The following is a 21,604-nucleotide window of genomic DNA, read 5'->3' as shown; positions in this document are numbered from 1 at the left end:
TGGCAACTAAGCATATAGGAGGACGGCCATCGTGTCGTGTGCGAATGAGGATTCTCTTTTCTTTGATGGCTGCAAGGCCAGACGTCGTAGGCAGTGGTAAGGGGTAGGCGTAGAACCAGTCTGTCGAGCTGCCGTGGGGGACGGGATGTGAACCTTGCTTCTTGCTGGCATGCAAGACCTCTGGCGTTTCTGTCGGCCAAGAAGATCACAACAGGAAGAAATTTACTAGTGAACCACGCAGGGTATCAAGCGATTGATTAAGTATCGAGTCAACGGAGACGCCTAAGCCGCTCGTACTACGCGAGAACTTTGGGGTTGTCCAAAGGGGAGGTACATTTACGCCGGGGCCTTAAGAGCAATGTCCGCGGCGCCTGGGCAAACTCCCCCCGAATCATCGCCGCCCAATGCGCCCTCGCAAACTCTTGCCTTGTCCAATGAACTCCCACAAGCAGTCCTGTAGCAGCAGCATACCCAGAGAAGAGAGAAAGAGAGAAAAAAAACCACCAGTGAGCTCCCAAATCCCGATGAGAACAAGGTGTAGAGGAAAAAGACCGTCGCCTCAAACGCCGTGCATTCATTTGCCTTTTCCCGCCTTCTTGTCCGCAAACCGCAGGTCCATCCCCGGTCTTTTCTGCGCCTGACGCGCCCCCTCCCAGGATACTCCAGCCATGTTGTATGTATGTGTGGTCCGCCCGTGCAGCGGGCGAATGATCGGGCATGTGGCTGCCAGATTCAGCCCAGCCGCATCAAGCCGCAAATGCAACGGTGACCCAACCACAACCAGCCCGCGCCGCGAAGACGCGAGGAGGCGTGGGGAGGACCAGAAAAAGTAAGAATCCCCACCCTGCATCGCTAATCGCCCTGGCCGTAGCCAATGTATGTATCTACCGAAACTCCTTGTTCAATTATCCCAATTGAAAAAATAGCATGAGGGGTGAATTCGTGGTCCCTGTGCGAGGCGCAAAGCCCCTCACATTGAGAAACCCCCAACTTCGGGGTACAGGTACGCGTCCAGGTCGCTGCCGACATGCATGGCCGACATCGACGGGTCGACGTAGCCCCCGAGGTGGCCGGCCGACGGGTGGCCTGCCGCAGGGTATGACGTGGGCATCTGCTGCTCGCTGACTGTGGAGGCCTTGAGCTTCAGGTATTCGGCCTGCAGGTCGGCATACGCCTGGCTGAGGACGTCGTTGCGCGCCTTGGCGTCGTTGAGCATCTGCTCCAGGTCCTTGATCCGCTGGTCCTTGCGCTCCCGGTAGGCTCTTTGGGAGGCGCGGTTTTGTGCTCGGCGGCGCTGTTTCGGGGCGGGCTTGCATCAGCTCGAGATCTTTCGACTGCGGAATTGTGCGGGGGATGCAGTGCCAGCGACATGTGATAGTGGCGCCGGCTGCTCTGCTGACGGGTACTTACCGATAGGACTGATGGCGGGGCGTTCTTGTATCTGTTCTCTCGCTTCCTCTTCGCGGCGGGCTTGGATGCTGATGCTTGGTCGTGTGGTGACAGACTTGCTTCCTCTCCTTCGGCGTCCGGGCTCGGCATTGTATCTGAGCTTGAAAAATCCCGTGAAAAGGTCATGTCATACTGCATAAGATTAGCGAGGGGGACGGTCTGGGTCATAGATAAGGACACGTACGGGAGAGGTTGCGGAGCTTTGTGTCTCTGAGCGGCTGGCGTCGAGGAATTGGTCGCGGTCGGCGAAAGTGTAGAGGTAAGAGTGTGATGGCGACGGGGCGTCGAGGAAAAGGCTGACGTCCTCCATGTTATACTATGTGGCGAGTGAGAGAAGGCTGTGGGCTAGCGCGGTGTGTTATAAATATCACAGTGAGTTATAGAAGTGTGGTGAGAGAGAGATATGGTAGAGGGAGGGGCAGGCTGGGCCTAGGGAACGGAAGACGAGCTTGTATTATAAGAAGATGATGGTCGGGTCCAGGGAGGGTCAAAGGATGTCTAGAGAGCGGACTATCCGTGGGTGCGGCAGACTTGGAGGTTTGGAGGTTTGGCTGGTGCAGACTGGACTTGCATATGCGAACTGAGGCAGGAGAGAATCACTACTGCCCTGGTGTGATAGACACCAGAGCGATGGCACCAGTGACTTCACCATGCCGCCCTGGTTACATCGGTGGTCTGGAGTGCCTTTACGGAGGGAGAAACGAGTGAACTTGCGGTGTCACTAATACCTCGATATTGTGGCCCGCATGCTGGCCTGCGGTTTGAAAGAGCCGTGCACCAGCATCCCCATGGTTGGTGTGACACAGTATCCATTCCTGAGCCCTTGCCCATGGCCGAGATAGGGCTGGGGACCATTGAAGGATGAGCCTGGAGATGCCCAGGTACATGAAGCATGTACATTTGCCGACACAGTGTCTCCACCAGGGGCGGGTTTTGCCCAGTCTATGCCTGTCCAGGCGGAGGAGCTTACTACTTCTCGCTGCAGAGCCGTGGGCAAGGTGTTTGCCGCTCATTGTGGAGCCATCAGCCTTGAACACTGGCATCTGCATCCGCGTCGCAAGGATAGAGATACGGTGGGATCTGGTCGGCTAGCGCAGAACGTGGAACGTCTTGACGGAGCCAGCTTGAAGCCCCCGTTCCGGCTGCCCCCATGGTGACAGGGTGATTCTGGGAAGAGTATCTAGGTATCCGGGACGTTACTTTCGCACTTCTCCAAGAGACGACCGCTCATTTAGAGCTGCAGGGCGTAAGTAGCTGAAAGGTCGGCATCTCGGAAAGCCCATACTTGTGCCAGCCTGGCCGTGGGATGCCCATGGGGTACCCAGGATACCGAAGACGACCGTGCCCTGCAGGTCGGTACCATGTACGAGGTGAGGTGAGTGGGGTGCCCTGCCCACCCTGCCACCACGCAGTACTCGCCCGGGCTGGGCAGACATCTGACGGTTGTGACAAGGGGTGTCGGGCCAGGGGTCCTGACATACACAGTCTGTAGGGCTCAGTCCGCGCACGGTGGGGAATCTGACTCCCTAGGCCGCCATTCGACGGTAACTCCGTCCTGTCTCCTGCGTCGCCGAGACATGCAACAGGTGTCTCTCCGCTACTTTCTACTTATTGCAGCCGTGGGTTCAACGCAGTGTGGTGGAGCGAGGAGATCTTCCCTCCATGGAATTCTTGGCATGCAGCGGATGCCCACTCGTTGACGCCGGCGTCCCAAGAGACGGCCGTGGACGAATACCCGGATGGTTGATTCCACGTGGATCTCGTGATAACGCCAGGCCCGGGGGAGGATTCGTACTAAGTACGTGATGCTCATGACCCGCGATTCCGGGCTGTGATTCCGGGCTGTGTTTTATTTCCAGCTTGAGCCGGCCGGATACGCGACATGGCAGGCCCAAAAAGGCATGGCACGTGGGAGCCGTGGGCCTAGTACCTACTACCGGGGGGTGGGAAACCCAAGCAGCCTCGAGGCTGGAGGCGGGCCCACTCTGGGAGATCGTGACCCGACAATTTGGGTGAAGATGTCCTCAATGTCGCAATCGAGGAATGTTAGGCTCTCCGTAGGCAGTATGATCTGCGCTGTCACTGCTGTCAACGCTGTCAACGGCACAATAGTGGCGTGATTGGCAGGTCGGCATTTGAACACGGTCTTCGACAATTTCTAGTCTCAGGCGTCGACCCGTGGTCGCATTGCTGATGAACTGGCCCGGTGAGCTCGGGCAATCTCATCATTCAGTGTTGGTCAATCATGGATCCAACTCATCTGCCGTTGACGTGCCAATCCCTTCATCTGGGAGGAGGGCTGGGCAGGAGAATGCGTCGTCTCGTGGACCAGGTCGTGGCCGGTACAAACCCCGGGGAGCATTGTCGTCCTCTGGCGGCGGTGGGATCAACGATGGCGACGTCGGGAAGCAGCAGGACAAGGGACTGGGGCCCTAGCTTCGAGCCAAGTTACCGCATCGGGCGGCAGGCTCGTAGCACCAGAAGGGACGCAGAGGGGACGATGCAACCGCTGGAGATGCTGTTCCGGATCCAGCAGCGGCCAGAATGTCACAGCTCCCTGGTGGACAGGTGGACAGGTGGAGCAGGCCGATGCGTCTAGAAAGGAAGAGGCAAGCCACGAAATGATGTGAGGAGCGTCCATAATTAGAATAATTAAGCTCCAGTGGGGAACCAGCGCGGCGGGTCAAGTGGGTCCCGTCACGGGCAATGCCATAAGAAGGTTGGCACCAAGATGATGACCCTGGTGATACGATGTGTCGGGTTCCTGAATGGCACTTGCACTTGGGGTTGACAGCCGTGAGCTGTGCGTTGTTTTGTTCGCGTTGGAAAAGGGCAGGCGCGTCGCCAGGTCGAAGCAGCCCAGCCCAGGTCGTCACAGGTCGTCACGGGCCACTGCACCTGACCACCCACTCTGGCAGTGTGGAGGAGAAGGAAACAAAGTTTCTGTGTGATCGACATCGATCTGAGCACAGACGGTTCCCGACTGATTGGTTCCTTCCCACCTCAGGGCGAGTGGGCGAGTCTCACAACGGCTGCTACCGCCCCGACCCTCTGGCCCTGATCGCAAACTGTTGCTTCATTCGTGCGCTGGCAGTTCAATCATCTCCACGGCCGTTGCCCTTTCCGCCCTTTCAAACCTCGCGTTTCAACATTCATATCTCCTGTCGCCGCAACAACAAGTCAAAGCCCGCTGGCCTGCCTCTGTGTGATCGTCTCCTGCCAGGCTTCCATGCTGCAGTCCTGCAATGGTGGCCCTCCTGCTGCCACCCAAACCTGCCGTCAGCAACGCCGCGCAGCAAAGCGAGGCTGCTGGTCTCAATGGAAGGGGGGGGGGGAGACTGCATTTCGCCGTTGGAACAACCCGCCGACCTTCTAGACTACAACCAAGAAAGAGCCTCTGGCAAATCACGTCGACGCTGTCGGCTGGTCGTTTGTGACTGTCATGCCGGGACTGTTCACAGGGTCCCTCCAAAACCTCGAATCTCACCGATATTGGCAAAACACCTGGGCAAATATGCCCAGTCACGCTAGCGCGAACCTGTCATCGCTACCTCATCTCACGCACCGTTCATCCACATCCCTCAAAAGGGTCCTTTGCAGCAGGGGTATTCGGTCTCTTTGGGCACTATGCCACACCTGACAGCTCACGCTCTTCTATATCTGGGCACCTGTATAATTGGTTGACGCACGCCCCAGGGTACCAGCCGAAGCTATCGTCATTCACACCGTCCTCCCAAGGCAGCAGCATTTCAACCTTGCCAGCCAGGCACCTCCTCCACCACCGACTCCCCACCACTTCATGCCAAAGGACCAGCACCTCCTCCGGACCCCGCCGACTGCCATGCCTGACTTCCAGATTCGAGCATGCAAGATAGATCTGTTCTGCACCTGACTCGCGGCCGCGAGCCCCCGGCTCTCGGCCCTAGAGCTTACGGCGAAATTATGGAATCATCAGCGGCGTCTAAATCCGGGAGGATCCAGGGGCAGGATTACCCCAGGTCAACAAGCCGAGAATCGGCGACCACAGGCTGGACGTTCGATTCCAGAATCCAGAACGTCAAGTCCATTTCTCCTGCGCCCGAGGTGTTACTGCGTGCCTCTTCCAAAAGCATGGAAATTACTGACTGCTACTCTTATGACATCTCTGCACGTAAAAACAACATAGTTACCCCTTGCCCCCCACTCCCAATAACCACATCGTCAAATCATCAGAGGGGAACCAGAAAAGCAGCGGGCACTGTGTTCCCACCATTCCGCGCCGGAGAATCCAACTCGCCAGGCCTTCCTTGCATTGCATACGAGTGAGATTGGGAGAGGTAGGCAGGTAGGCTGGTAGAGAGAGGAGATGGAGAGCGGGGAAGCGCAGCGGTTCCCCTCTGGACAAGCTTTCTTTAGGGCCACATGCTGTGCGAGGGCGCAAGATCTGCCCCCCTAGAATCCGCTGTCTCTTATGAATGGGCCTGGGGAATATACTGATCGGCGCCGTGCAGGACAGGTAGGTGCATCCCTCTAGCGATTGATTTTTTCTCTCATAAATATTTACTTCGTCTGCAATGGGCGACCTGAGACTGCGGGCATACAGTATGCATACATCTTGGCCCGCTGATACCCGAAATATGTCTGTACGGCACCAATGCAGCCAGTCCTGCATCCGAGCACGGCACAACTCAACAGCAGACATGTGATTATGAGCAATTATGAGCCTTCGAGCAAAAGCATATTCAGGGCGGGCCACAGAATGATATATGTCGTCGTCTGTTTCTCTCAAGCCCCCCATGCCGTGAGATACGGAAATGGCGTAGAGCACATATCAATCTGTGAACCGCGTGACTAGCCCAGCATGAATACCTCTAAGCGAGAGACATTTCAAGCCCTCTCTTCAGCCCTGTTAACCAGAAAGATACTGTACAGTGCCAGGGGGGGGCGGTAAAGCAAAGGCATATAAACAGAGCTACGTTACACAACAATGCAGGGCATCACGGGCTGCGCCGGACGTGCCACTCCTGGGAGCTCCGCAAGACAATCAGCCAGTTAGCCTCCGGCCGACATCCCGCCACATGGTGCTGACATGCGCCCCGTCGTCCTCGTGCGCAGGGCCGAGACAATGGAGCTCCCCAATGTGGAAACCCCGTCTCCGCCGCCAACCCCCCAGGATCCCGCCATTTGAGCCTCCCTTCAGCCCTAGATCCTCCGCGAGACATGAGGTTGATGGCGGGGGGCGGGAGGCGGAGGCGGAGAGGGCGAAAAGAGAAAAGGCGGCTTGCATGGGTCAACACTGAAGACATGCTGGCGCCCACACAGGATCGCGGCCCCGAGACGCGGCGGTCACTCTATCTGTGCCTCCCTCAGGCGGGGGCGCCTCTTTTTTTTTCTTCCCCCCCATTCTCCACAAAGCTGCGTGATAGCTACGGTCACGTTCCGTTCCCCTGCTCCCTATTAATAGAAATATCGTGAAGTGGAATGGGGAACCGGACCCTTCCCGTGGTGAGGCTTGAGGGCCGCGGCCGGGGCTAGCAAGGGGTCCAAGGTGGATTCATGTAGGTGTTATCAAATTCCCCTTGGGTCCTTTGGCGGCGCCTATCCTACCTAGGTATGCGGGAGAGATACGGACGGGACCGGGCCATTGCCCGCCGACGACATGGCTCCCCGTCGTGTTTTCGTGTCCCTCACAAATGGCTTTGAATCTCGTCGTCGCTATTGATGGAGCAACAGGCGCGCTCTCGCGAAGGAACGGCTCCCCTGCCCTCCCCACTGGCCCCAGCTGCCAGCACCTGCACGATTAACTACGAGATCCGCTGGAAGATCGTGGGATTGGGTCCCCAGCAGGGGCCAGGCGAGATCTGATTGGAGGACCAGAGAAGGGCCCTTGACCCGCCGGCCAATATACAGCGGAAGCGATACACCACCTGTCAAAATGATTCCAAAAAACGGCCCCATCGGCTCACAACCCTGTCCATGCGCAGGACTTTGCGAAATACCACAGTACCTAATTTTTTCCTTCTTTTCTAGCCCCCTTCTACATAATACAACCATCTCCTTGGACGTTAATGTGGGAGCCTAGCCCCGTGGGTCCAGATGCCTCCACAATGGAGCCCCTCAAAGCGGGTACCCGTACCGAGTCCAGGGCCCTGGGGTCGAGGTAGAGGTGATATCATGCCACCCTCCACCCTTTGCTACCACAGTACAGAGAACCCCATGCCGCCGGCCATCGTGGGGCTGGTCACCGTGCCACAAGCTTCCAGGCTGGTGACGATGGCCTGCAGGAGGGCAGCCACAACTGCAGCCATTCGTCGCCACGGCCGTGCCGACGGACACAACCTTGAAAACACGTGTGCCGCTACCCTTGACATGCATGCAATGCTTCTGAGGTCAGCGGTGTGGTTAACAATCCCACGCCTCGAGTCCCCGCGGTGCTTGTTCATGATCTGGCGGGTCAAATTTCGGGGCGTGAGGCCCGTGACGGTGCATTGGTCCTATCTGGGACATCTCGGGTTGGTCTTAGATCGCGCTTCTAGGCGTCCAGCCACAGCTTCCGGGTGCGTTTCGGGCTTAAGCCTACGGAAATAGCCGCATGTTCAATCCACGCTCGTGATTGGGCCGCAACAGCACGAGTGTCTCGTCTTGCTATTTCGTGAACCTTAATATCCTGCATCAGGGTGGCCTGATGCGATGGCAGTGACTTGAGCAGAAGCTGGATGCTTGGGCTCTGTTGCCATAATCCCCTGGCATGTAGCTGATACCAAACGCCCTCCTTGCTCGACAATATACAACAGATGCGATGGAACGTTTCACGTAATCCGATTTTGCCTTTGCACGTTGCCACCGCTGCGTGGCAACGTGGTTTGCAAGCCGCCGCCGCTCGAGTTGCGGGCATAGGGTGATGACTCCTACTCTGCCTCTGATTATGAACATATTGGTGATCTGGAAAAGCGAGGCGGAGCAGAGCTGGGCCCGTGTGTGACTCATACTCGACATCCATAGATGGGCTCATTTGCCAGTTCAAGAGCTTCTCTGCGCGAGACGCTCCAGACCAGCTCGAGCCTGCGCTACCCCGTCGGCGAAGCCGTTCTTTTCACTGAGCTTGATGCCTCGCTCGTACCGTCGGCGCGCTTCTTGAACGTCACCACTCATGGCTGCAATATCACCCAGGTTGACAAGAGCCACGGCGCAGGCCTCGTCGCATTCCGGAGTGCGCTTCTCCCCAGAGGCTTCCTTCGCATGCTGATAGGCGTTCTTGGCCCATCGCTGGCCCGACTCCAGGAGGTCCTTCCGCGTCCACTGCTCAGCTGAGCTGGGTTTTGCGGCAGTATCGCCTTCACCAGGGACAATTCCCGCGAGCGTTTCGTAGGGAGCCTTGGGTGGATGTTGAGCAAAAGTCACGGCGAGGTTGTTCATGATGACAGCCATGTGGCACTGATCTTGACATAGCCTGAGTGCTTGGAAAAACAAGGGCAGCGCAAGGTCGAATTCGGATTTTCGTTCGTAGCTGTGTGCGAGGGATTCCAGTGCGCCGCCGATCTCCTCAGGTGTCATCCATGGTCCTTCGCCAGGCTTGACGCCCTCGGTAGATCTTCGACGGAATTCTCCGAGGGCAGACTCGACGGCCCACATCAGACGCTCATGAGCCTTATCCTGCTGTAGGACTTGCTCATGCGCATATAATTCTCCAAGTTTTGTGCTGATTCCAACCGACTTTCCCAGGATCCTGGTACGCGAAGAGCGAAGCCACTTGTCAAAGTCGTCTTGTGTAGTAGTCTTCTCTGACTCGCCTTCTCCAACCTTTGTACCAGGCCTGGGTGCTCTTGGGAGCTTTTCCGGCTCCGTGTCGGCTAGTTTTAACCATTTCTGGTTCTCTGTCAAGACCAACTCCAAAACATGGATCGCATTGTCGACATTGCTGATCCTCTCTAGCCAAGCGGCAAGCTGAATTTTGATTCCGACCACCTCGTCGGAGAATGGATCCAGGCCATGCTCATTGCATTGCTCGATAGCCAGCTTGTAGTATTTCAGGGCGAGCTTCGGGTCCTCGTAATAGTTGCTGTAGTGCAGTGCACGCCTCAAGGACTTCGCGATTTCGGGTGGGTACTTGGTGAATTGCGGGGCGTAGAAGTAAGTGAAGTACATGTAGATGACATATCCGATAACGCCGGCAGCTCCAGCAAGCCTGTCTCAGAAGTCAGCATGACGGTAGAAGAGGACGGCGAGGGAGTGACTTGCAGTGCCAGCGCTAACACAAGCTCTTCGGGGCTCTGCCGGAACAATGTCTTGAGGTTTTGGCCACGGAATAGATTTGGTAGGCGCAATGCACTGCGCAATATCTGTCCCACTGAAGGCGGCGGCGGCGTTGTTTGCGACTGTTGTCCGTCCGGTGGTGGACGGCCAGGCGGGGTGAAGGACGACTTGGAGGCGTATCGCACCTGACGGCCAGAAATCGGGGTGCTGAGTAGGGTGTTTCCGACGACAGGGCCTGAAGATCGCGCCCTAATCGTGCTCACTCGCAGAGGGGGATGCCGCGGCTCGAGAACGGCGCGAAGCAACTCGCGCCGAGGGAGCTTCGCGCTGCGAACAGCATTCATTGCCAATTTTCGGAGGTCCCTTCGATTCGCAGCCTTCTAGAGCTTCAGCTGGAAAAGCTCGGCATCGGGTTAGGCGGTGCCTGTTGCTGGAATTATTGGGCGCTCGAGGACGAGTGCATGTGGTTGATGAGCTTCGGCGTGTAATTGAAGACGCTGTGAACATAAGAGTAGCTTTTCTCAGAGCTATGACGTGAATTCCTACCCCTGCCTGCTGACTAATACGTGTGCTTCTTGCGTGCTCCTCCGTACCCGTCGTCAACTCCACCTAAGCTTCCGTGTCTCCACTGGGGGAGATGCCATCGAGTCCCCACAACAGCGAACTCCGAACACACCGTCCACTTGAGCACCAAACAAGTACGAATCACTGCCTACAGGGTAGTGTGTCTCGCATCAGCTTCTGCTTCTCATTGTTGCAATACATAAGCCGCCTTTTCACCGTTGAACGTTTCAGAATAGCCTTCAACCTCTCAGGTGAATCGGAAGCACACTTGCATCACCAAATCAACGAAGATGCCGGACTTTAAGCCCAAGACTCCCGTGAACCTGGCCCCTCCCAAGGACGACCCTATTTCTCTGGAGGAGCTTGCCAAAGCCGATGGTAAGATCAAGTGCTTTGGAGTTTGAACTTTATGGTTTACTCCTATCCCTGAACACAGCTGGCTCACTCTTTTTGAGTGCATGCGGGTGTCATATGCTTGCGATCAAAACGTTTTGATGCTCGGCCGGGTGACTGGCTCATTCTCCTCGGTACATCGTCGCTGACCAGTCTTCGCAGGCAAGGAGGGAGCGAAATGCTACGTCGCAATCAAGGTATGAATCCTTGTTCGTGAGACAGTCTTGTACGGTCAGAGTCTCACTCGTTGTAGGGAAAGGTATATGATGTGACCGGCAACAAGATGTACCAGCCCGGGAACTCATACAACGGTAAGACCACCCGTGCTTCTTGAGATCGTCAAGGTTTTCCTTGTTGATTCTCTTCATATGATGCACTCGCCTACCGACGTGATTACCACTGACAAACAACTGCTGGTAAAGTCTTCGCCGGCAAGGATGCCTCCAGGGCGCTCGCGAAAACCTCCACCAACCCGGATGACGTCTCGCCAGAGTGGAAAGACCTGACCGACAAGGAGAAGGGGACCCTAAACGACTGGATCAAGTTCTTCTCCAACAGGTACAACGTCGTCGGGACCGTCGAGGGCGCCACGAATTTCGACGACGAGCAGCCCGCCGAGGCCACCGCCGCTGCATCCTCCAGCTAAGACACGCGGGTCGTCATCTCGCGCGCCGGGCCGCAGCTTCCAGCGAGGATCAGCAGTAAGAAGGGTGCTGGTTTCGAAGTGCGATCTGTGGTAGGACTCTGGGGCTCATTCTGTGTGTCTTTAGCCGAGTGCGCCTTGCCGGCGATGCCATGCTCCGTCGCCGCCCCGGCAGATAGCTCGGGCGCATGGGACGCGCAGCATTGGGATACACCAGACTTCCTAGCAGGGGTCCTGGAAGCAAGGGGCCTGGGATTTATTGAAGCGGTTAGCCACATGCCATATCGTCTGCCAGCCGTTTTCCCCCACGAGTGTGTCGTTTCGAGCCGGGCCGTTTGCCGTGTGTGTCCTTGGAGCAGGCTCCCGCTCGCCCTTGTACCTTGACGCCTAGTACCTTGGCCCTTTGCAGGGGGGCCGCAAGGTTTCGCAGATACCGGTTTCCAACCTCGTCATTGTCCTTGCCTGCGCTGTGCTTCCATACACGGCGATGGCGGAGCTTTCTCATCCCGGGCTTCTATCGTCCCACGGCGCTTCTTTTTGAGGACACAGCGATCTAGATTGGTGCCAGACATGTGAAGCATCTGTATGCGGAGGATTTTTATGCCGCCTCACTGTCATCCTTTCCGGAATCGATCAAGACGCTGGGCTTTCCACTGTGAAAAAACCTGCCTTGAGACTGCCGTCACAGTGTTATGCCGCGTAACGTACGAAACTTCAGCGAGTGCTCGCAGTATTGCAGAAGATTTGTCCCACCAAATCGTGCATACCTCGACCGGTCTAGGAGAATTTTCCGTCACATGAGTTCAACATGAAGTGGCTCGGGAGATTTTCACTGTGGAATGTTGCACCATCGAAAGGGTCCACGACATCGTAGAACAGACTTTTTGATTGCCCGGGTAAGAAATCTTCCAGGCAGTGAACGACAAGCCTACTTAAGTAGGTATTTACACAGCCAAGAGATCGCGATATGTAACCCTAGGTAATACCACTATGTTGGGATCCATTCTAAGCGGGAGAATATCCTGCATCCGCAGACGGGGTGAAACTCATGCACTTAGCCCAAGATGTACTCCATCCAAAGAGAGACCCACCAGGGTCATACTGATTCCGAAAGTCTCCAGCACAAATGACGAACAATGCACCGCCGGAGTCACCGGAGCAGCTGTCCGTAGCCGTGCGGCTCCTCATCGACGTCGGTGGCCTTTGCATGCGCAGTTTCATCAGCCTTGAAGCACGCCCCCAACAGCGGATCGATTATAGCAAGCTGGAGACTCACCGGGTTCCTGTCCATAGGGCTGGTATGCTCGCGAAGATGTCCTGTTGTTCCTTTGGCTGCACTTGTCGCAGATCTCAGGCACCTCCCAGACCTTCTTGAGGACTTGCACGCCGAAGCACTGGTGGTTGGGGTCGTTGCGGGCAAAATGGCAGTAGCTCTTGCGCTTGGTGTAGGAGCAGGAGCAGCCAAAGATGAACTCTTCCCAGTCGCACATTGTGACGTGACCTGTCTTCCAGGTGTTGATAATCGATTGGGTGTTGAATCTGCCAGCATTCGTCAGCCGCCAAGTTCTCTGAGACAGACCACTGGTGGGGCGACAGCTCAGAAGAGAAGTGTCTGGTGACATACGTTCAAGCACAGCCTCTGTGTCTCGCGGTGCAGTTAGACCCGCGAATGAAGTGTTTGACAGTCCAAGGCGATGTCTCCAGACTTGCGTGTTGGTGACCACTCGGGGATTTTGAGAGGCTTTGTGTGAGCTGTGAGGCGAAGAGGCCCTTTCGGCCGCGCCGAGTGCCCATATCCTCTTTATAGAATTCCATGATGCTCTCATGACCAGCCATATGGCCCCGTTGCCTGCAAGGTGAGCATATTCAAGCAAACTTGCGCGCTTCTGCCATCACAGCAGCAAGATGCTATGATGCTGTACTCGGGTTCTTTCTCGACTACGCCATTATCCTGCACATGAGAAGTTCAAGTCATCTCATCTGCAGTCGATTTATCACATGTCATGTTGCTTGATATTCGCATTGTGGACCAGTGCTGATGCCGGCACGGGTTTGTGTGGCCGGCCCCTCCGGGGAACTATCCTGAGAAGGGACAGCAGCGGCAAGAGGTGAGCACAACCGCATGACCAGAAGATCTTCAGGCAGACGTGGCATGTGAACGACTGTCAACCTTGATGGAAGATGCTGAGAGATCGTGATGTTGATAGAGATTGCAGTAGTCAGCATTTTGTTGTAACACCTCACACCAAAATACACTGTCGACACAGCAAGGGCAGATGATATCACGAAGAAGTCCTCGTTTCTTGTGGGAGCAGGCCCCAGCATCCAAGATTTCCGTTTGAGAAGAAAAGAGGACGTCACTTGAGCTGCGTATCTCCAAGCCAGAACCGGTCATGGTTGGTCCTGCAAGCCAAGAGGGGCAAGCAAACAAAATCAGGTGGAGTCGATCTAGTACCGTGTGATCCAGTTGTTATGGAATACCCCGATGATTTTCTGCTGACCGGGGATTGAGTATTTTCTGGTATGCTCTCGTCTCATTCTCAGACCATGCGTCACAAAAATGGTCGTCATCGAACAGGTACCGCAAAATAAACAAATAAACAAAACCTCGTGCGAGTGTGCGATGGGTGACCTGCAGACACTGGCAAGGAAGCGCAGGTTTCCGTGCCGCTCATTCCAGAATATTCTTCTCTAGGCATGCTGCAGATTGCAACATCTAGAACTTCTCAAAAGTAACACAATCTAGCCAGATTTTCGACCGGTCTAATCCGGCAGCCCACGCATTCTGTCGGGTTACCCGCGGAATCCTTCCATGGGAGGCAGACTGCAGCTGCAGTAAAGGTAAGCTGTACCATCTGCTTTTCTTGAGGCCTACATATCCGTGTTCAGAAAATATGACTTGAGTCCAAAGGCCTCCAGGAGAGAACACGCCAAGATAGAGGCTAGGAGTGCAAGCGCAGATTTTCATGACGAGGCTTCCCTGCAAGGTCACGTTGCCCAAGGCTGACTGGCCAGAACATTACAATCAATGCAGCTGCAGGACATCCGGCCGCTTGGCTTAGAGTGTTGCAATAACCGGGGAATCACTCTCTGCATGTCGTCGCGCGGCACAGGTGCCTTTCCTCCTCAAAGAAGGCCATGATCTTGGTCAGAAACAAGGTGGGCACCTGGACGGTAAGTGAGCGAGGCAGACGACCGGTTGAGATGCTGTCAGCCACGTCTGCATCTCGCTTTCCTTGCTTGGGTAGTTGATTGTCCAAGTCTCCAGCCGGCGTGTGACCGTTTCAGGAGTCTGTATCAACGAGTGAAGCGGCCAAGACGCGAGCCATAAGGGGAATATGAGTCTTGTCGCTGTGCCGCACAAGGACGAATTGAATGCCGGCAAGCTCCTGCATAGGTGAACAAGGGAAGCCTCGTCGTCGCTAACACTGGGCACAGGCGTATGGCCATGGACAGGCCGATTGTGGGTGGGGGGAGGGAAGGCCCGAGCCGCCAACCTGGAACGGGATTCTCGCTTAACTCGCTGAGAAGGGACGACAGGTGTTTGGGTCCAATGCACCGGCGGCACATAATGAAGGAGACGTGCACCGCGGTCCGAAAGAGGTCCCACTTGCCTCCATGAAATTCAAGACGAGACGAGGACGGTCGGCAATTTATGGCGTCCAAACGGAAGATGAGGTTGTTCTGGCGGTCATCGTGATTAGACCGTATTGAGCCTTGGACCTTGTCAGAATAATTCTCATGACGACTTTTAATATTTCGAGTTGAATGGTGAAAGCGTGGGATGCTGGATGCTTGAGAAACGAGGTCTTGTCACGAGTGCACGTGATCTGGCATGGTTGCCTTTTCCTCGATCCTTACCGTGCAGGCGAGACCGGTTCTCGTGTCGCGCTGGCGGTGGACTTGGCAGGACTCAGTAGCAGCGGCGGGCGGGCGGGCAGGGAGGGACAAGAGGCACTAGGTAGGCTGTCTAAGGGGTGGTTGATGCCGTAACTCCAGCGCCTTCCCATTGGGTTACGGGCTGCAGGTGGTGCTGCAATCAGGAAGAAGGGCCCCCAAAGAGGTGGGAAAAGTCAAAAAGTGAGGCGAACAAGCGACCGATAGACCGGAAGGTGGCTTGGTTTTGGTTGCCTTACCACCCCCCGAGACAAGCAGACACTTTTCGACACTGCCACTATCACTCACTATCGCTACCTGCCACCAACACCGACACCGACACTGACACCGACGTTGATCCACAGCTTACGACGCTCCCCCATCGCCCATTCTATCCCTCTCTGGAAGCTCGACTGCCGGCCTGCCGGCCTGCATTCCCGTCTTCCCTTCACCCGTGCATCATCCTGATGAGATTTGAGATGGCCCAAAGGACGCAGCCCGTCATCTCATGACTCGATCTCGTCCCCCCAGACGAACACCACTTCCCTTGCATCGGAATCGACGTCTTGTCCGAGGGGAAAATGGGATGTTGAAAGACCACCAGGCATAACCAACCCTGTCACAAGAGATCGTTGGTCAGTGGCCTCCCAACGCAGACACCTGTCGCACAGTACCTGCCTACCTAGGTGGTCGGTCGGTCTGTCAGTGGGGTTTTTATTCCCATCCGCGCACGCTCGCCTGGTCTGGTTCGCCCGTGGTTCGCCCGTGGTTCGCCTGCCTGGTTCGCCCGCCCACACCCGCCTTCAGGCAAGTGGAACCAGCGATTCCAGCTTTCCATCGCATCAACGGCTTTCCAACCAGCCGGTAATAGCCTGCACCCAGTGCTCGTCCAAGCCCGGGCGCGCCGCCGTGTACGCTCTTGCGGCCTTTCATCCCATCCAGGAACACTTATCTGGGCGGGCTTGCAGGCTTGTTGGCATCCATCCTCCTGTGTTTACACCACCATCGCTCTGACGCCTGCAGTTCGCCTCCCATTCTCTGGCGGCCCAGCAGTGCCCTGCTCGTCTGAACAGCGCATCTGCCCCGGCCAGCGCTTTGAGGCAATCCAGGACCAACACATGTGCCTCATCTGCGACGTCATCTTCCGCCGAGGGCTTACTTGGTGTTGATTGTAACATCATGGCCGAACAAACTTCCTTCCCCATCCCGGAGCAACGCTCAGTCTCGGTATGCTGCCTACTCTTTGCTGCCCCGTAGTGACCAACTGTCTCTTCTAACCTGCCCCCCGCTTAGGCATTCATGCTCCCTGTCTCGTTCAACGGCAACATAGGCGGGCGTCCACGGCCCCTTGAGCCCGATCTGACCAGCTCCGGTGGCATAGCTTTACCCACTCCTGCCATCCCCGGCTTCATGGATGGTCTTGGTGACTTGCAAACACCAGCCATCAACCGGAACCTCCAGCCACACGAGGCCTTTGCACGGCCTGCCCCGCGCAACCCATTCATAGACTGGTACAATTCCCCGGAGAAACCATGGGACCCCATTCATGGTCGAGCTGTACCACTGCCACGATCTGGTGACTTGCGAGGTGCGAAACTGAATTACCATCGCCTGGGTGGACAAGCCTACTCCACCTACCGGGAGAACCATGTGCCATCTGAATGCGAGACAACCGGGCCAGGAGCGTTGCCGTCAGACTCTGGCTATCACAGCAGGGCTACGCAGAGCGTCTTCAACGGCTCAGCCTGTGGGGATGCCGACCGCAGTGGTGAGAATGGGAGCATTTCGAGCCACCTTGCTGGCCTTCAAGTAGACCGCACTCCATTCTCTTCGGAAGCTTGGGCACAGGCATCAATGCAGACAACCACATTGGTCTTGGCTGTAGACAGCGGTAGTCTGGTTTGCCCAACCTGTCACCAAAAGGTCAAAACCAAGTCTGAGTTGAAGTATGGCCCCCTCTCAAGCCGGGTATTGCATGTCTTGAAATCTTGTCATGCTAAGAAACACATCAAGGAAGCACAAGCAGAAGCACGAGAAGCCTCACCGCTGCGACGTCCCTGGCTGCACACGTACCGAAGGCTTCAGCACACCGAATGACGTCGATCGGCACAAGAGAAGCTGCCATCCTGAACAGCAAGCCAATGGCAAATGCTACAGATGCATCGTTCCGGGTTGCCGCAAGAAGGAAAAGAAATGGCCTCGGGCAGACAATTTCAGGCAGCATCTGAAGAGGGTCCATAATGTGATCCCTCGGGATGATGATCTCGAGGACTACGTGTACAAGTGAGCCGCTATACAGGTCCCCCCTTTCCACAACACCACCGCTAACTGCATCGTAAAGAGAACCTGTTTCACCCGGCCCTGACCTAGCTGGTGTGGGATCCGTAGGGGCCGATTTGCGCATGGATGCCAACCACTATGACAAATGGCCGGGCTATTCGCCAGCAATCCAGGAGCAACCACCGAGGTACTCTGCCAACCTAGGCTATACGGGGCAACAGATGAATCAGTACCAGGATGCAAACACCGCAAATCAACAGCTTCACTTGATGGCATCCAATGATGCGGAGGGCCAACTGCCTCAGGCTGCTGTACAAATTCCGTCGGCTAGCCCAGGAGATGATAGTACCTCCATGCAGCTCGACCACGCGCAACAAGACCAACATGAGCAGCAAACTCTAGATGGTGTTTCCGATTCTGCTTCTGAAGACGAGTTCATTGAACCGGAGTACTTGGACGATGAATCCGGGAATGTGAGCGAGATGGATGACGAACAGCTGCCCTCTACTACACAGACCGAAGTATCCATGCCGAACATGAAGGAACCCCTACAGAACCATGACAACATAGCAGAGACAATTGAGGATGACACTGATTCGGTATCGTGCGAGTCGGAGAACGTGGACGTTCAAGACTATCCAGTCAGGCCCGAGGTCAGCGTGACAGTGGACGCCGTGTCTCTAGCCACGGTCACTATACCAAGTGCTCGTGACAAGCGAGCTCTTGACGAGGCAGCTCATACCGCCTCCGCGGAATACCCGGCTGTGTCGGTGCTATCCTCGGAGCCATCTAGCTTGGTTCCCAACAGGCATGAAGCGTCTGAGTGGATCAAGGCCTTGGAGCATCAAGGCACCCTCGCAGGCCTCTTGCAAGAGCTTGGATACCAAAAGCCCAGGCAACCCGACAGAACGCCCTTGACAAGCCACTCAATTAGCAGTGCTGTCAGCGATGCTAGTTCGGTGATGTGCGACGTGCCAAACTGTGGCAAAGTATTTCCAAGGCCCTGCGAACTCAAGTGAGCCTGGCCCATCATTCTTACCTGATAATTGCCTCGCTAAATTGTGCTACAGGAAGCATAAGAAACGACACGAAAAGCCGTACGGTTGTACTTACTCACAATGCGACAAACGCTTTGGTAGCAAGAATGACTGGAAGCGTCACGAGAACAGCCAACATTTTCAGCTCGAACTGTGGAAGTGTAGCGAGCCGAGCCGGCTAGACCCCAGTGAAAAATGCGGCAAGGCCTGCCACCGTCGCGAACAGTTCAGGGCACATGTGTCTAAAGAGCACGCGATAACGGATCCAACCGAGATCGACCAAAAGCTTGCTCGTTGCCGAGTCGGGCGCGACTCCGAGAGCAGGTTCTGGTGCGGCTTCTGCAAGACTGTTGTAGAGATAAGTGGAAAGAACAAGTCCGGAACGGAGCGCTTCAACCACATCGATGATCACTACTCGGGCCGCCTTGGCTCTAGAATGGACATATCCGAGTGGAAGAGCGTGGATCCTGATCTACCTGCGAGCAGCTCGCCTGGCTCTGACCGCGAAAACCCCACTGCGTCGTCCCAGTCCTCGTCCTCTTCTTCGGTAGGCCCGAGCAAAGGCCGCAAGAGAGATGCATTGGCACAGCAACCAACCCCTCGGAAACGACCGAGGGTTGCGGTTGAGACTCTTTGGTTTTGCGTACGTACTAAGCTGATCTCGTTCCCCATCTTGAAGCTGACCACATCACCTTGTCTAGTGTCACTGTAGCAATCCATCCCTCACCAGCACCACCGCCATATGCTGCATGGATCACTGTGACGGCCATCAGAAATGCAGCAATTGCAGGGTCCATGTCCTACCCCCAGAGCAATGACTGCACCAGTATGATTGGGAGCCTTTTTAAAAACATGAGTGATGACAATTGGGTTAGAATGTCACGCATTGTTCTCGTTCGTATCCAGGCGCAAGGGCTTGGAGTTTACTGTAGGTGCGCTCACTCAGACTGCCGAGGAGCCACTGTTCTTTTCGGGCGTTTTCAGTCTTCAGGGTTACAGTGTCTCGATACCGCTCAAAACGGGCAGAGGAGGGCCATCAAAATTTGATAAGCTGGATGCGAGAAGATAATGCAAGCCGGGAGGGGGGGGTGAGACGGCTCCTCCAACCTGTGCGACCAGCCTGGTTCGCCCGTTCCAGGCAGGAAGGACAATCGGTCGCCTTACAAGGCAACTACAACGCTGCTCAAGCGAATCAAGCAGACCAGTGCAACCGAGAGAGGCCTTGACAGGTCGAAATGCGCCTTCCGGCTAGTGTTGTTTGCCTGCAGCAATGCAACATGCCATTCGCAGGGTGGGAAGCGTTCCAAGGTTCAGGGCGTTGCCGTCCCCGACTCATTCACTCACTCGCCTAGTACCTCATTTCCACGCACCTCTACTATCCGACTCCTGGCTGTGTCCCTCGGCATCAGCGTTGTCTCTTGGGTGTTGTCAAATCCTACTTGAGAGGTTGGCTCCATGCAACGCTTCTTTGTTTGTCAATCTCAAATGAACGGCCCAGCTGCACGATCATCACTGGTTGATCAAAGGTAATCTCCGTGCCGCTGCTCCTACCCAGTCTGTATGCTGGTCCCAATTTGGGGTCCAGATCAAAGAGCGGCCTGAGTTTGCATCGTCGATGCGACCGTGCGGCTCAAAACTGGCTGTCTTGTTTGCCAGAGCTGCCAGAGTCGAACATCTCAAATGAAATTTCAGAACGAGGACCCATGGTTGGCTCTGCTGTGCCACATGCTTACCTCTCTTACCCTCCACTGAGAGCGCTTCCAGTAAAGATCCACTTCCCCAGGATGGCAGGGCTCACTCTGACTGGCCTGAGCCCCTCACTGAGATTGTTGTCGACAAGGGTGCCGTCGCCCGGCTTGCGTGAGAAAAGGCCTGGTTCAGGCCTAGTGTATCGGCCTCCGTGTGTGACCACGCACCACACCACCAGCCCATGGAGGAAGTCTGACATTGGTGCGTGCCAAAGGACCAAAGACGAAATGGACAGCTGTGCTCCACGAAATGGGGCTGAACAGTCTCGACAGCTAAGATAGCACTTAGCGCCCTGGAATGGGGCACAGCATCGGCAAAACAAAACTGGCCGGCGTTGTGGTCAGGTCCGCCCTCAGATCGCCTCGTACGTGTGCCTAACAAGCGGAGTGTCAGCCTGGCAGCCAAGGCACAACCTTCCAGGTGCTTGCGAGACGGCAGATTCGACACACGTGTTTCTTGATGACTACGAACCTTCTCCAAGGTTGAAAGACATCTAGCCTCTAACGTATAGTCCATCTGCGTCAGGATCGTAATCCTACAAGATCAGCAGTCAGCATACGCATTCTCGAGAACGGGACAGGCAGGGAACCCCAGGGCAGAGCCTCAAGCTGAACTCGGGGTGGCATCATACAGTTGCTTTTTCACCAATCCAACTGGGTTTGGGTAGTGAGCACCCACACCGGGGCGGCTCGCGAACGGCAAGGGGAGGGGTGTCATGATAAGTCAGCTCACGCCCCGATCGGGTGCCGTGCCGTAACACGACCAAGAGTTACAGTTGCAACGTCCTTCGGTGGGCAGGGGCGCAGCTCCTTTGTCCACTTTAATGGCCCTCGAGAGCACAAGCGAACCACCTCAGCTCCGGGTGCCCCCATTCTGTTGGCCGGGGTCGAGGTCCAAGGGGGTTACATATGCAAGGACACCCAGGCGAAGCCTGGCGTCAGCACGGAAGGAACAGACAAGCGGGAAAGGAGCGAGAAAGATTGGCCTACGAGATCCTTGACTGGGCTGGTGAGATACCCGCGGGACGTTTCCATTGGGCAAGGAAATCAGGTCTCCATAAAATGCGGCTCTGCTCGAAGTCCCACGGAGCTCCCAGCAAAGCTCGCACCCGGTGTCCGGCAGCCAGTGTGTCTCTCTTCGTCGTTCTGCTCGAGTCGTCTAAGCGATCTCTTATACATACCCTCAGGGCACTTTGCTTCGCCACCCATGTCGCCCGCCATGGCTTCCACCACCCCAATCCACTTCAGCGAAGTGTTTTTATCAGTTTTCTCAGTCGAGAGATCCATCCTTTATATAATCTTTCATTGCCGTCTGCCTAGTGTCGGCCCCCTCTCAGCACTTAGTATCTGATCCTGCAACTCTTCGGCGTGGGACTGTGTAC

The 21,604-nt window shown here is 55.9% G+C and overlaps 5 protein-coding genes across 5 annotated transcripts; 2 read left to right on the top strand and 3 right to left on the bottom strand.

Annotated features, from left to right (window-relative positions):
• Positions 1-238: 238 nt before the first annotated feature.
• KVR01_001778 (uncharacterized protein) lies at positions 239-2,247 on the bottom strand. Its single transcript, XM_044786489.1, has 3 exons — positions 1,634-2,247; positions 1,411-1,581; positions 239-1,294 (listed from the first exon to the last, which is right to left on the bottom strand). Exons 1-3 carry the CDS (start codon positions 1,757-1,759, stop codon positions 971-973), a joined length of 621 nt encoding a protein of 206 aa, XP_044649733.1. The 5' UTR covers positions 1,760-2,247; the 3' UTR covers positions 239-970.
• A 5,138-nt stretch (positions 2,248-7,385) lies between these two features.
• On the bottom strand, positions 7,386-10,163 carry KVR01_001755 (uncharacterized protein). The gene is made up of 2 exons (XM_044784194.1): positions 9,667-10,163; positions 7,386-9,613 (listed from the first exon to the last, which is right to left on the bottom strand). The coding sequence occupies exons 1-2, from the start codon at positions 10,023-10,025 to the stop codon at positions 8,449-8,451; spliced, it is 1,524 nt and encodes a 507-aa protein (XP_044649710.1). The 5' UTR covers positions 10,026-10,163; the 3' UTR covers positions 7,386-8,448.
• Positions 10,164-10,311: 148 nt separating this feature from the next.
• KVR01_001885 (uncharacterized protein) lies at positions 10,312-11,739 on the top strand. The gene is made up of 4 exons (XM_044792261.1): positions 10,312-10,623; positions 10,801-10,835; positions 10,892-10,949; positions 11,061-11,739. Exons 1-4 carry the CDS (start codon positions 10,536-10,538, stop codon positions 11,282-11,284), a joined length of 405 nt encoding a protein of 134 aa, XP_044649840.1. The 5' UTR covers positions 10,312-10,535; the 3' UTR covers positions 11,285-11,739.
• A 692-nt stretch (positions 11,740-12,431) lies between these two features.
• On the bottom strand, positions 12,432-12,771 carry KVR01_001406 (uncharacterized protein; the record flags this gene model as incomplete). Its single annotated transcript, XM_044794954.1, has 2 exons — positions 12,432-12,482; positions 12,517-12,771. 2 exons carry the CDS (start codon positions 12,769-12,771, stop codon positions 12,432-12,434), a joined length of 306 nt encoding a protein of 101 aa, XP_044649361.1.
• A 3,565-nt stretch (positions 12,772-16,336) lies between these two features.
• On the top strand, positions 16,337-21,573 carry KVR01_001313 (uncharacterized protein; the record flags this gene model as incomplete). The annotated part of the gene is made up of 9 exons (XM_044794598.1): positions 16,337-16,384; positions 16,451-17,103; positions 17,171-17,440; positions 17,499-18,378; positions 18,533-19,117; positions 19,973-20,032; positions 20,512-20,587; positions 20,999-21,193; positions 21,266-21,573. 9 exons carry the CDS (start codon positions 16,337-16,339, stop codon positions 21,571-21,573), a joined length of 3,075 nt encoding a protein of 1,024 aa, XP_044649268.1.
• Between the last annotated feature and the right edge of the window lie 31 nt (positions 21,574-21,604).

This window comes from Diaporthe batatas, assembly GCF_019321695.1.
Source record: "Diaporthe batatas strain CRI 302-4 chromosome Unknown Contig00002, whole genome shotgun sequence".
Taxonomy (NCBI): Eukaryota; Fungi; Ascomycota; class Sordariomycetes; order Diaporthales; family Diaporthaceae; genus Diaporthe; species Diaporthe batatas.
This window is presented reverse-complemented; position numbering and strand designations above follow the sequence as displayed.